This window comes from Micropterus dolomieu, linkage group LG22 (assembly GCF_021292245.1).
Source record: "Micropterus dolomieu isolate WLL.071019.BEF.003 ecotype Adirondacks linkage group LG22, ASM2129224v1, whole genome shotgun sequence".
NCBI lineage: Eukaryota > Metazoa > Chordata > Actinopteri > Centrarchiformes > Centrarchidae > Micropterus > Micropterus dolomieu.
Genome location: NC_060171.1, coordinates 16,796,637 through 16,812,015, shown reverse-complemented (window position 1 = coordinate 16,812,015; position 15,379 = coordinate 16,796,637). Strand labels below are relative to the sequence as shown.

Here is a 15,379-nt window from a genome sequence, read left to right as displayed (position 1 = left end):
ACATTGATATCTAATGCACATAGAGTGTACTTTTTCTCTTCTTTTTGAAAGTAATATGGCTGATCTTGTAGTTGGCTGGTTTAGATTGTACCTTTTTTTAATATTAATTTAAAATATATTTCCCAAACTGGTAAGTATTTGGTAAGACGAGGCTGCAGTTTTTTATTCTTGTTTTTGCCAGAGTTTTGTAACAGCTACATCTATGCTGATAGTTAGTAAATAATTAAACCACTAAACAATAAATTAGAAATAACACTATTATTTTTCTGAATGCTAGAATAAATGCTCCTGGTGAGCAGTTTTAAGGTTTTTGGTATCTCAGTGTCCTGATCTAGCTGAGACGTGAGTTTTCAATTTCATTTAGATGACTGCCCTTGAATGCAAGACATTGTGAAAAGAGGATGAAGCTTTGGTTGGTCCGTGTCGGTCCTGCCGAGACAAATCCACCTGTCGTCTTCCAGGAAGTGTTTGATCCTATCAGTGTAGAGATGGGTAACCGGAAGACGCTCTATCTAACTGATCAATAGTTGCTTATCATGTCTGGGAATGCCTGATTGACTGATAGTCTCTTCCACCCAGTTTCTCAAACACACACACACACACACACACACACACACACACACACACACCTAGTGGCATTACAGCTAGACTCAGAGTCTGGCTGTAATGCCACAGAAATACCAGTCCCCTAATGACCATGACCTTTTTAGTGGGTCACACATTCAAAACACTGGTTATGTTGCTTCTACCCCCATTAACTGTTTATTTGACAATGAGTCAAGTGAAGCCTCCCTTGTTAAAAATGACTCAAAGGAAGGTGGATTTAAAGGTAGAATTAAATCTCCATGATGCAAAACCCCCGTCCCTACAGAGCTGGTGCCTGATTATTTTAAGCCAAGTTACTTGGTGGATGTCTGACAGGCCAAATAAACAGACTCAGCTTGAACTTTTTCCCCTCCCCTCCTCTTCACATTTTCATCCGCTGTGTTCTTTACTGACAAGATAAAAAATACTTTTTTCTGGGATTCAGACTTTTTCCTACTTTTCCCTCTGCAGGGCAAAGGAATATGAGACGTCAATGGAGGCAAAGACACAGGTCCCTGACTCCCCGTACAAGGCCAAGTGAGTGTTTTCCTTTTTTTCACAATTTGATGTTTTGAAGCTTTTCTCAATTTTTTATTATTATAAAGCTACGGTGTAGGGCTGCAGCTAACAATTATTGTCATAATTGATTAATATGCTGCTTATTGTTTCAATTAATTGATGAATGATTTGGTTGATAAAATCATTTTAAAAAATCTGAGTAAGAAAATAGTAAAAATGCATGATATATTCAATTTTAGGATTGCAGCTAACAATTATAACATTTTACCTTTGAGAGGCTGGAACCAGCAAATTTTTTTCTTAACAAATAAGTGACATTATTATGTTTTACTCATTTCAGCGCAATTGTTTTGTCAGACCAACAGTCCAAAACTAAAGTTTAAAGCTTACTGTCATAGAAGCTCAAACCACCTTTTTTTGGTGATATATGCTTTAAAAAATTACAACGAACTGATAAACAGAATTGTTTATTTCTATAGATTGACTAATCATATAATCGACTAATAGTGCCAGAGCTTCTGTGGTGGATAAACGTTAACTGAGGTAGCATGGACACATGGATTAAGAACAGGTCTTTGCAAATAGATTTCTAATAATGTTTTGCTCCTTTATGTTCAGGTTGCAGCGCCTGGTAAAGGACCTGTTGAAGCAGCTGCAGGGCCAAGACAGCGGCCAGTGGACCAACAACAAAGTGTCTGGACTGGACAGAACTCTGGGAGAGATCTCTCGCATCTTAGAGAAACAGGTAGAGCAACAAAAGGATCACATAAATATAGTAGAATATGTTATTGAGTTGTATGTATCTTTTATTGGTGTAGTGGTTATTATTTTTATATATTGGTTATATATTAATGATCAGCAACTTTATATGCACCTATACGCTCACTTTTCTTTTAACATAGATATCTGTTACAGTGGTTTGAAGTTACCTGTTAGTTCCTCACATCCCCTTTGGTGCATTATGTGCTGGTCTGCAGATTGGTTGATTTAATTTATTTTATATCTCTTTTAGCTCATTGGATAATCTTCAAGAGTCCACATTAAAAACATTATAGCAAACAATAATTAATAAATAATTTAGAGATAAAACAATACATATCACATACATGTGTGTATACACACACACCCTACAAACATTGGCACATATACTGTAATGTACATCTGTTCACATACAAAACCAATACTCTACAAAGCTACTGCCAATACAGAGGTGTCAGATAACTGGATCTTGCAATAGTCCAGCTGCTTTACTGTACTTGAAATGAGTTATTTTTATAACCAGTCAATGCCCACACCCTAAGAGCATTCTTGCTCCCTTGTTTAGTGTGATCTGCAGTCTCCTCACATCTCTCTGATCTGCGTTGCCCCAAACAGCACAGCAATAATGAATGCAAATTGAGATATTACCTTAAGAATGTCTTTAGATAAAACAACTTTGTGTATGGTCCAACCATACCTGCCATTTTCATTACTCATTTAGGAAGATCTATAGTATGAGGTGAGATTATTTTGTATTTTAACTCTCAATTTAACTTAACCTATTTGATATGAACATTGCCACATGTAAAGTACCATGGCTTCAATTTGCCCCTCTTTCTTCAATCAGTTTTTTTAATTTACATTTAAAACCACTTTATTATTTTCTACCCATTTGACAACACACTTAATCATTTGATAAATACTTGTGCAACTGAGTTTGTGAATCTGCGTCTCCGATGGTTGTGTCATCCTCAAAAATATGTGCATTTGAATTGACTCATGATAAAGGAAGGTTATTGTTATATGTATATGATAAACAACAATGGTCTGAGGCAACTCCCTTGTCGAATGCCACAGGTAATCATTCATGAGGAAGAATTGGAGCCATTAACATAGATATATAGGGAAGGATTTCTTCCAATTGATAGCATTTTTACTGAAGACATAATGAATCCATTTTTTAAGTAGAATTGTGTCATCTATCAAAGTAGGGACACAACTACTTAGCCACTCGTACGTCATATGTATCAAAGCAGTTTCAATCAATTTATTTTTACGATAGGCATGTTGTTAGAAGGTTATTATTCTCCATATATTTTCAAATGCGATCCTTAAGAATTGAACAAATTCTTGCAAGTATCCCATTCTATGGGGAAATTTTCTTGTTGCAAAGAAAGATCAGATAGTTAGTTTAAAGGTCTGATGATAGATTGCATTTACTGTATACAGTAACGTAATATCTGACTCTAGTCTTGACCTAGATGCTACCACTTTTGCCTCATCCCTCTGAGATATTGCTTGTCTTAGTAGTTGGTCAATCCAGGGTCAAGGTTTGGCTTTGACTATATATTTTCCTTATAGGACCATGGTACTCAACAACATCTGTAAACGATTTTGTAAAGCAATCGACATTACAGTGTGTGCTGGTCTGCAGAGAGTGTCCCGCTTTGTTGCTCGTCTGTCGACTGAACAGTCTGCCGCGGTGCACAGGTCATGCCAGCCCTTTGGCATGTCTCTTTAGTGATGAGTTGTCTTTGGCTGTGTCTCCCTGTCTCTCACCCTCCCAACGGAGAGTATCACTTACTCCAAACCAACTTGCCTTTGGTTATTGGCTAATGAAAACCAGATTAACTGTGTTTTCATTGTGCACATGGTACCAATAGAGGAGCTTCCTAGCACGAGAGCAAGCATTGTCTGGTATCTATGTGGCTTGCACAACTCAGATGTCACTGGTTTAGACAATAGTAAATTGGATTTCCAGATAAAATGCCATTGATGCACAATATTTTATTGAACAAAGGCAAGCAAATTTGATGTTTTTTTTTTCTCAGAGATTTTGCATTTTTCTTCTGCTGTATAAGCATATATATAATTGTCAGATATAATGGCAGACATTTATAACTACAGTTGATTTGAAACATCTGTCCCAGAGGTTTTGTTGCGTGGAATTTTTTTACAGTAAAACTCACATCAATTTGAGACAGAGAGGAGGAATTAAAGCACCTGCCATTGTGTTTATGATGAGGAGAATATACAGCCCACTTCCTGTAATAAGGCATAAATTTCCTGCCAAGTTGTGGTTGAAGCCATCATAACATCCCATTGTGCATGCCTCTGGGCGTGAGCATAGAGAGATGATGGTGTCCCATCAGTGACGAGGGGGACGGCTGGAGAGGCTATTATCGAATTTCCCCAGAGAGGCAAAGAAAGAGAAAGAGGTGGCTGAGGTGGGTGGCAGAGCATCCTGTAAGGAGAGAGGAGGAGACCAGTGTGATGTGAGTAGCTCACAAGCTGTCACTACATGAGGGCTCCTCCCCTCAGCTCCACATAGTCCCAGTGGGAGGTCAGAGGTCAGTAGGACACGGGAGATGTACTCCATTCAACAGTAGTGTCGCTGGTAAAGAGGCAGATCAAGGCTCTGTCCGAGTGCTTTTGCTTTGCCTTTTACATTAGTTCAAAAACACATTTTAAAACTGTTTTGTCAAGTTCTGCTTCACCAGCGTTATACAGAAACATCTACCCAAAGCTGAGTGGAACATTTGTGATTGGCCAGTGAGGCAGCCTGGGGTGCACTTCCTCTGTAATCCCTGGACAAAGTCAAATAAATAGAGTCTCCGTCAGCATAGCTGAGTCACGTCAAGTCAGTACCATTTAGATTATTTGACCTAACAAGCATCTCTCATGTCACTGACTAACCTAGAGATTTGTTTTTCTCCCCCATATCTGATTCAGTCTCCACTTTCTCTGCTAATTCCTTAGACAACACCCGACACTCCCCCTCCTGCACTGTTGTTTGGGGACCCCCACCCCCCACCCCCCTTACTCCTCCACTGCTTTCTAGGCTTCGTCTAGTCTCTGACCCCAGTGTGTTTCTCCCTCTGTGGCCTCTAATGGTTTATTTTGTGTCAAACCTGATTTTTTTTTTTTCCCCCTTTACTTTTGAATGAGAAAAACATTTTTCCCAATGTGCTGCTCTTTTCTTTTTGCACACTTGCCTTATTCTTAAGCACTTGTGTTTATATATTTCCCAAAGTGTTTACCACTGCTTTCAGTTAAAGCCTGTCTAGAAAAGGACAGCCATCAAGAGCATGGTGCGCTGAGAACCAAAGACTTTTATTTGCCAGCTGTCAGAGCCTGGTTAGCCTGACCAGTGGAACCAGTGGGAATTGTATCTGGGGGCATGGGGGAAGGTGAAGGGCAGAGTGGCAGGATAATAAGGACTCTTGCTTGGGCCTCCAGCAGACTGACAGATACAGCCCAGGTCAGCAGTGTCAATACTTTGTCGGAGACGGCAAAAGTGAGCAGCATGCTATTCAGTTCAGTTTAGAAAATGTCCATCTTTATGAGCGAAATATTCTTCGGCTGCTCTTCAGTGTAACTGAGTTGTTCCTTACTTCTTGGTTAAGAAAATTGTTAACAATGTGTAGCATTACAAAAACTGATGTCGTCGCTACAGTATGTGTCAATAATATGGCCATATTCTTTGTTTGTCCTCTGTGTTTGACATTGGTCATTAACACAGGAGTTTTTCTATCTGGTGTCAGTGGCGATGTTCCCACGCTGGTGTGGTTTATCCCAACCAGCAGTGACTGGTTTGCTAGAGCTGAAGAGGGGAGCGACCGCAGCCACAGCAGCAACTCAGTATGGCAGAGCCTACATGTCATAAGCACGTGTAGACAGTGTTGTGTAATTTCTCTCATTGTCAGAACAGGGAGACAAAAGTTCCGCATTGCAGGTTTGGATGGTATTATCACATTCCTTTGGTTTCTGTGATTGGCATTTGTCGTTATTTTGGACATTTTTAGATGAGATTATTGATCAAATAAATAACAGAATATTTCTTTAAATAATTGTTAGTTTCAACCCTAATGTTAACATTGTTGTCCTGTTAGACTTAGCCATTTTGAACGATTTTTATGTCAAACCTCTATATCATCTCAGAGTCATTTGCTTGTAAATAATGAAGATGATTCATTGAAAATAATAATTTGTACATTAATGGAAAATGAAAATTGAGTTTCAGCTCTAATGTTTTTTTTTTCCTCACCACAAGACCAATAGGGAGTGAAATGGTTCTAAACTGTAGTTGTAACTAATACACCAATAGTTACAACTAGAGGCTGTCTGTGGTTTCTGTGGCAGGTTTTATTTTGGCCATTTGATTAATCTTCGTTCATTTTACAGAATAAACACAGTTTGTAGAATTATCCATTTCCATATTCACTCTGCACTCACATAGTCTATTAAATCATATGCCATTATGTCGTATAAACACACAAGTTTATACTCGACCTTAAAATGTTTACTCCAGCAGCCTTGTTGTGGTTTACAGTCGACTCGGCCCACAGAGCTTTGTTTATCCACTCTCAAGCTCTTCTATAAGGCTGTGTAATGATGAAATTCATGTGAGGAGAGGGTGAACTGTCATACTCTTCTCTTTCACCGGTTTTAGTTGTGAAGGAGTGAACTCATGATTTGAAGGTGTAGATCAAAGTTGAAGCCAGCCCTTAATGAACTCTGCCAGTTGTTGTCCATCTGTTGGCAGGGCAGGACGACTGAGGCTGTGCCCTCCTCTCTGCTTTAATTAAAGTGTCTGGTGGGAGGAGACTACAAAGTGCAATCTGGCTTGTCTGCTGATCTGCGGACACTGTCGCAGGAATTGCCAGCTGCTCTGGGCTTCCCATCAACTGGAGTAACAATGGTCACCCTGGACAATAATTGAATAAGATTCCCCCTGTTGTATAATTCAGGAGACATCCTTCCCGCTTGTGTCTTAATGCTCTGCCTTTGGTGGTCGCTCTTTTTTTTTTTTTTTTTTTTTTTTTAATTAGTTTCTCATCCTGTTAATGGGATTTGATGTAGCTTCTGTTAGGGTGTAACCAGTGAATTTCATCTTTGTGCTTTCAGTACAGAGGTACTGAGAATCTCTGCCATGTTTAGCCGGGGGGGGGTCATCTTAAATAAATGACTCAAGCTGATTGCTCGATTATCCAGATTGTTGGCCATTATTTTAATAGTTGATAACTAATCAATTATTAAACATTAATCGTTGCAGCTTTACAAAGCAGTTCTCCTTGTGAATCATAAATTGACTTGAATTGACATGTAAAATCTGTGCAATGGCCCTGAAAAGTAAAACAAGACTTAAGAGTTTACAGCTACATTAGCAGCTCTGTGAGTCATTAATTTTGCATGTATTTAGTCATAAACCAATGAAAAGTTAGATGAAGCTAGATGAAAAGTTAAGGGAAATTTAAAGTTACCTTGAGGGGGATATTAACATCTGAACCAAATTTCATGGCAGTCCATCTAATAGGCTAGTTGTCGGGACATTTCGCTCACCTTCGATGTGTTTCTGGAGTTAAAGTCAGGGGATTGCCAAAGTCTGTAGCATTCACCCGCTGGGGCCCATGAAAATCTCTACAGAATTTCATGGCAATTCATACAATGGTTGTTAAGACATTTCAGTTCGCCTGAAGTTGTGGGCTGACAGGACAATCGACCGACCAGCATTGCCTTAGAGCCATGCTGTTAACATGGCTGAAAAATATGTTCTGACAATTTCAATTCTGCATTACTTACATATTCCAGCCAGCCACCACGCATCCAAGAGAGAAAAATGTGAGAGTGTGCACAGTTGCAACTTTTTTTAACTTACTTGGATTGCAAACAAGTGAATTTCCCTTTTAAGACCACTGGGTGGACCTTGGTGAAAACATTGTTTTCATCCTGTTAAGTTTGTATGCAAATTTGGCTGTGTACATACACTGTCACTGTAATTACATACAAACATGATTTCTGTTGCCCTGTGTGGTAAGGTTTGTAGAAATGATACTGTTCTATCATCGCTCAGAAAGTCAACTGCTTTGCACGGCACAAAGATCAACATTCGCGGACCTGTTATTATGCAAAACAAATCTTCGCTTTAAACATTATGTTTTGGTGAAATGTGTGTCCTCGCACTCTGGTGCCTTCTTTGTTTTCTGTGAACCATTGCATGCATAGACCACCTAAAGATAGTATGTCAGGTAGTTTGAACTTAATCCTCTTCACTCGTATTGTTCCATTATCACAACAGATAAATCTGTCAGCAGAGAAGAAAAGGCACGGACTAGCCAAGAAACTCTTGTCTGGTTTCCACAGGAGACAGCCAGGACTGGGCAGGTCCCAGTTACCCCATTTAATACCGTTTGATAAGCTGCTATGAAAGAGATGCCTTTTCTCATTTAGCCTAGAAGCTTTTAGGTAGGTGTGTTGATGGGAGGGTTAAGAGAAGGGTTAAGCCAAGCTCAGTGACTGAGACCCAATTGATTAGGCATGGAAACTGCTGGCAACATACAGAAAGGAAGTCATAATAAGGTATTTTTTTGCAAACACTAGTCTAGTTAGACTCTTGAGACTGTCTTTGAGATATTTCTCATTATGTTTAAGGCAAAGGGTCTTCAGTGTGGTTGTTAATGTTTTTGTTCCAAACCCTAAATGATTGCCTTTTCTGTATGTGTCTAACACTGGAATCGAGGAGCAGTTACCTCACAGCGAGCATGAATGACAGATGAAGAGCTTATCTGTAATTTGGTAAAGCGCTTCTCTCAATGTGTTCAGGCTTGTTGGCAACTTCCCATCTGCAGAACAAAAGCACTGTGAAGTGGCTGGATTTTAGTGCTGTCACAGCACTGTGGAGCCTGTAACCTCATCAGGTGGAGGAGTGACCTGCAGTTTAACACGGCCCTTTGCAGTTGTGCGAGGAAGGCCCTCCATCAGCGGCTCCCCTCCAGCTCCTTTCCTCCCTGACGACCCAGGCACAAACACGCCTGATAGTCAGTGCTCGCTCCTCGCTTTGTACTTGTTGATTTATAAGACACTGTAGCAACAGCATCTGACCTACTGCCAATTACTCTATCATCACAGGATGGCAGGTCCTAACTATTTACATGTGTTCTTAAATCTAGTGTACTGGACTGATGTGTTGTATCTTCTACTGAGTTAGTTCATTCTGTTTTTTATATTGTAAGTAAATGAAGAAAAAAGAATATAACTTAAAAACAACGGGAACCAAAAGACTTCACTTGTAGGACAAAAATAATAAAAACTCCTTTTATTTAGTCATCAAGTTCTGTTTACAGAAACCACATAATAGTATGAAATTAAGTTATTTTAACCATTATCCTCATCCATGGGACTACTGCTGACTTTTTGTTTATTTAGTTCATTAAAGTCCTCACTGAGTGGAGGAATAAGCAGTGTGTGACAGGGATGTGTACCTTTTTTATAAAGCTGTAGAGCAGTAGTTTGTAAAAATAAGCATAAAGGAGTTAAGCTTACTATGCAAAACAAAGAAGGAAAATGGAAAATGGACATAAAAACCTGTTTAGTGTTGAAATGAAACCGTTTGATTGTGCAATAAATCGAGGAAGTTCCTCATTATGTGTCTCTTTAACATTTGAGTGGGTTGCTCTTTGTTAACTGGGTATTTTCTGTTTTCATACGTTTTTAAAATGACAAATGAAATGAAAATTTAAAATATTAAAAAGTATTTAACATTGACATTCAGAAAACTTTTATTTTTTCAAAAGTACTTTACATGGGGGAGAAAAAAAATAGTACTGTCTAAACGCCATCAAAAACAGCCCGGTATTTCTATAAAATTGGTTTGAGAGCACTTCAATTTCCAGTTTCTTGCAAACACTCTGTCCAATGGCATTACCATGTCCCCTGTTAACACCCTCATTTGTATATTTGAAAAGCTTTTGTCCGACACACTGTCTGCACTCAGATCTTTAGGCTAAAATAAATAAGACAATAGACGGAACAAAGACATTGACCTGACCAGAGCCATTAGAGGCAAAGCACGACTTGGAGATGGGACAATTTCGTCAAACACTCTGAAATCAGGTTGTAAGGAAGGTCTGCTATCAGCGCAGTATTTTCAGATTTAAAGTAACTAAAAGTATGAGAGGCACTCCTCAGCAACCGTGTGAGGCTGGATAATTTTTAAGGTAGAAGAAAAGTCGGGCAGGATTCCATAGCTCTTTAATCCCTGTAAATGCTGACACAATAGGTACATTAATGTAAATGCTGCATCTTTGTTACTACAGTAGATCTAAGTATTGGATATAGTAGATCGAATCTAATGTCTTAGATGTACTAGTATCAGTTTAGGTCATATTATGATAAGAATCTAATGTTTGTCTGTATCCTATCCTATTAGGATGATTGTCTTCATTTTTAAGTTCTGTAATTGCCCCATTTTTTGGCAGAGCATTTTCTCAGTTTCACTTTGGTCTGTGGTCTTCCGTTCAGACCACCCTGGTGCTAAATGGATCCTGCAGAGCATTTGCCTTCCACTGAAACTTGACTGTTGTGGGGCGGAGTCGGGTTGTGCACTTTTGAGATTAAACAGGAATACTTCTGGGATCACCTTGTTTCAGATTTCAATCCCTCACCCCTGTAGGAGAAAGAGAGGTTCCCTCTCTGGTGAGAGCCATGTAATCCCCTGTCCAGCCTGTGGCTCCTTCTCCCCTGACTGTGTGTTTGTGTGTGTCTCTCTCTCTCTGTCTCTGTCTCTGTCTCTCTGTCTCTGTCTCTCTCTCTCTCAGAACAATGCAGACCAAGTGGCCTTCCAAGTGGGCGGTGGCCTGTCGGCTCTGGAGCAAATTCTGCAGGTCATCGCTGCCACTTCCACCCCCACTGCAGTTCCTCGCATTCCTCTCAAGTGAGTACCATCACCAAAATGAAATATTTCCACTTTAATTAACATAATGATGTAAGTAGATGGATTGCTGGGGTATTTTTCTGTTATTTAACACACACACCTCATAACAACAACAAAAACAGTTGCTATGCATTTCAGTTTATTGTCATGACTTTAATCACGTTTCTGTTTCAGGCCAGCAGGGTGAGCTGTATCTTTAGCTTATAATCGGAACAGTTGGATTTCTGAAATGCTGACCAGTTGTTGTTGAGATAAGTGGTGACATTAGCTATGAGTGAGACGAGCGTGATCTGGTTGACTAGGTGTAAGTCTAAATTTCGGTTCATTGTCTGGATTGGAACAGGTGTGGTGATTGCAGTGATTTCAGGCATGATGACCCCACTGAAAATACACGTTCTCTTTTTGTTAATTTGCACTAAAATAGCACAGGTTACAATTACATCACAATACATCTTATTATAAATATCTGTCCGTGGTGTTTATGTTTGTTTATGTTCTGATGCAATGTCTTATTGGATTAAATACATCAGTAGCTACTATTAAGGCTGTACTCAAATAGATTATGAAAACACATATGGACTGGCTTAGTCCATATGACTAGCAGTACACCTTAATCACTTGCAAAAATATAAACACAGTTTTACATTTATCTTGGGCTGTGTACAAATACACCAGAGGCTTTTTGTCTGGGGATAAATGTTAGCCAGACTGAAAGAATAGAAATATTATTAAGGGATTTCATTTTAGCATTTCTGATTACAAAACTTTAAAAGACAAGAACACTTTTGGGGATCCATACTGTTTAATTTCTGTTTACTCTGTGCTGTGTATTTATATAGGCCTCAAACAGCTGTTACCATCCTTCTTCCCAATGACTACTCTTTGACTGTATCTTTTCTCTGACCCTACTGACAGCACACTTCTTTATTTCCTCTTTGTGATTGTTGTTGCAATTGCATAAAGTGAGTGAGCCAATCTCAACTAACCTACTTAATCACTGTTTATAACTGCTTCATCTCAATAAGTATTCTCAAACTGTATTAATGAGTAGCAGCGCTACCCTTCTAGTAATGGAAAGCATTTCCATTTCCGTAATCAATTTGTGTTCATTCTTTTCTCTCGAAACACAAAAAGCACATGTGTCCCATCTATCATTTAGAGTGCAGAGTATTTTTGAGTTGTGGGTCTGGCGTTTGCATGGCCTGCCAGTAGATAACCTCAGAGAGGCTGCTGTACTCACTAGTGGGACTCTGTAATGGACTCGAATGGCCTGGCTCTCCCATTCATTAGCATTTACTGGTCTCTGAATCTCTGCTAATGGACCAATGCTTCTTATATTTATAAGGCTTTTAAAGGGCATCATATGTATATTGATTTTTTTTTTTGGTACTCTCTCCTCCTCAATCATTGTAATCTGGGGGAATTTCAAGCAGACTTCTGAATTGGAAGAAATTTTATTATCTTAAATGGAGAGACTGTCTTCTTGTAGAAAGTGTTTGCTTGCTGAGTTTGTTTGCACATCCGTGCATGGCCGAGTGTGAGCTTAAGTGCACACAAGACCTCCTTGGCTTTTAATGCACCATCTTGACATGCTGTGGTAAAGGAACAGGAAGGCAAGATTAAGCCCTTGTATTTCTATCCTCTGCACACTGGCCCAATCAAACTCTGTAGTGAGTTATGAATAATTATAAAAGAATAATTTTGAATTAGCTTTTCTTTCATAACTGAACTCCTCCTTCTTAAAGTTCTCTGCAGAGGAGTTTTAAACGAGCACGAGATTAACATTGGTCAGACAAACTCTACGGTATGTCCAAGGCCTAATAGTTTATTTTAGTAGCTTGTTTAGAATCGAGCTTGATACCTTGGGTACACTGGCTTGCCTCAGTTAGTCCTGTGCTGCTATTACTGCTGGACCCTTGAGAGCTTTGCCAGCTGAGAATTGAACCGGAGATAAGCCAGTGATGAACACATCAAGCCAGCCCCATGGAGACATTTATCCTGACCACGTATGCTGTATACAATATTGTATGTAGCTTGTAGAATGTACTGTGAGAAATTTATATAATAATGACTATGTAGGCTACAACTGTTTATGTAACTAAAATGCGATTCATTTTTATGAATCCATGTGTTGATACGAATAGCTAAATTGGTACTTTTTTTCTTTCTGTCAACCATGTATAACGCAGGAGAGGTCACTCTTTAACCTTGTGATGCCACTCAGTTCAGGTCAGAGAAGCCTGGAGCTGGCGATGAGATGCAACACAAGGACGTAGCCCGGCTGTCTACTTATCACTATCCGTCATCTGGATGGCTGTGTGGCCTAATGGGCTGCCATACAGACACTAGCTCCAGAGTGTGCTACATTATCTGTTTACAGTGATGCTGCCGTATTGATCACCTCCTCCTACCAGATAAGCAGAGTGATTTACAAAAAAGGCAGCTGCGTGCCGAGATGCTCCTGCCATATCTCTCCCCAGGGAGGCTGATTGCATATTGTTACCATTACATTAATGAGCTAATTCCTCTACGAGGCTCCGCTAATGTCCTGGTGTAACCCTGCGGTCACAAGAATGTCTAGATCAGGGTTAATGCAGCCACTGTCATTCGCTTCAACTGGAATGTTGATATCTCACAAAATGCAACTGAAGAACTTAATTGTTTTCTCTTTTGTTATTTATATCTACCTCTTAGTAGCAACAATTTTATCTGCCGATTTCTTTCTTTAAGACCATTTTCTTCAGATTGCTTGTTTTATCCAATTAATCAAAAGATCTAAAGTTAAAACCAAAATATATTCAATTTACTTTCATTCCCATTAGTTTTTTTGGTAATTTTGCTTTAACAATTACTTAAATAATGAATTGTTGCAGAATAATTTTCTTAATTGTTTCTGCTCCATTATTAAGGTGACTTTAATATAAAATAATACCTATAAATTATACTCATCATATATACCAGCATCAGTACCAGTTGAATATATAATCACTATTATCTAGTTTAAGCTGTTTCGTCCCGAACTGTTTAAAGGATCATTTCAGTATTTTTAAACCTCGGCCCTATTTGGAATTTGTGCAGTAGATTGCCACAAACTGGCTGCAATGTTTTGTTTCAGAGTGCTCATCAAAATTATGTCTACAAACGTTCTTCTTTTTGCCACCTACAGACTCAGACTGTTGTGTGTGTGTGTGTGTGTGTGTGTGTGTGTGTGTGTGTGTGTGTATATACAACAACTTCACGGAAAGGACCCTCCCAGTAACTCACAGTGACACCCTTTATTTTTAAGAGGAAACTGAAGTCTCACTGAAATCTCGTGAGAGGCTAATTGTTGCAGGAACTGCCAGTGGAAACGTGATTTAGAGTTTGTTGTGTTGGAGTAACGTTAGGAAATGAACACAACAAATCTCCTCTCCCTCTTTTTCACCGGTCCTTCCTGCAACAACTCGCCTCTCACGAGATTTCAGAGTGAGAATTATCCTTAAGCGAGACTTCTATTTCTTCTTAAAAACAAAGGGTTTCACCAGGAGTCACTTGTAGGGATCTTTTCTATGATGTTAGACATCTGGTATAATGGTCTGGACCATTTATACTTCTATGACAAATGTAAGCCATAGGTACACTATAGGCTACGCATAGTAGTGTACCCATGTAATCTGTGCGTAGCCTACATCGTAATTGCAGAGCGACACACACAAACGCACAAGCATAAATGCTCAAAATGGAACGTAGCCTATGCCATATAAATTGGCCTTGAGCCTGGACGTAATTTTGACGGGCACAATTACCTGGAAGTAATACGTTGCTGTCCCCGCAGCCACTTCACAGCTGCCGGCTGAAGTCATCTACTGCACTGATTCCAAAACTTGTTGTAGCCACTTGTCATTGTGACAACAAAATAAGTGGGGGAAAAAAGGGCCCATGTTTAAAAATAGCTAAAAAAAAGTTGATATTCTAATGTTCTGTTCATACTGTATGTTCACAATATCCTTTGATTCCAAAAAAAAAAAAAAAAACTTGAACAGATGGTCTCCAGAAAAGGGTTTAGGAGTCCTTTGGACATTGCGTGTTAAACCAATTTGTATTTCCACCTCTGTCTCGCATGACCTGGTGTATCCTGTGAAATCAGACCTGCTACCTGTGGTTTTATTTCAGGATGTTGTCCACAATTTGTGACCGTGTGTGTGTGTGTGTGTGTGTGTGTGTGTGTGTGCGCGCATGCACGTGCTCATGCTTCTGTGCATGATGGCGTGTGACGGCTCATCAGATTTCTCCTCCCTTCATACCTGGCCAGTGTGGCACGACAGCCAGAATAGATGTCTTGGAAGCACTCAGGGTATCGGAGAGATCAACAGCAGAATCAAATTAAATGTCATTTAGATAGCAGTGAATGAAAGGATTGTTTGACAGCACAAGGAAATGGATTTGCTCCTCACCTTTTATTTTGGCTTAGGATTCTTTTTCTTCCCCCGAACACAAATTTACCCTGTTTAAGAGGCAGGGACTCAACCTGATCTGGAAGTTGGTCAGATTTCTTCAGCGTCGCTCCAGTCAGGCTTGACTGCACACATAGGAAACACACTGAGA

At 39.5% G+C, this 15,379-nt stretch overlaps 1 protein-coding gene across 3 annotated transcripts in view; it reads left to right on the top strand.

Annotated features, from left to right (window-relative positions):
• The window catches only part of scaper (S-phase cyclin A-associated protein in the ER), a 62,912-nt gene that overhangs the window by 27,429 nt on the left and 20,104 nt on the right, over window positions 1-15,379 (top strand). For all 3 annotated transcript variants that reach the window (XM_046038467.1, XM_046038466.1, XM_046038468.1), the window contains 3 exons: window positions 1,057-1,122; window positions 1,723-1,849; window positions 10,680-10,795. In XM_046038467.1, coding sequence (XP_045894423.1) covers window positions 1,057-1,122; window positions 1,723-1,849; window positions 10,680-10,795 — 309 coding nt within the window. The remainder of the gene's footprint in view (window positions 1-1,056; window positions 1,123-1,722; window positions 1,850-10,679; window positions 10,796-15,379) is intronic.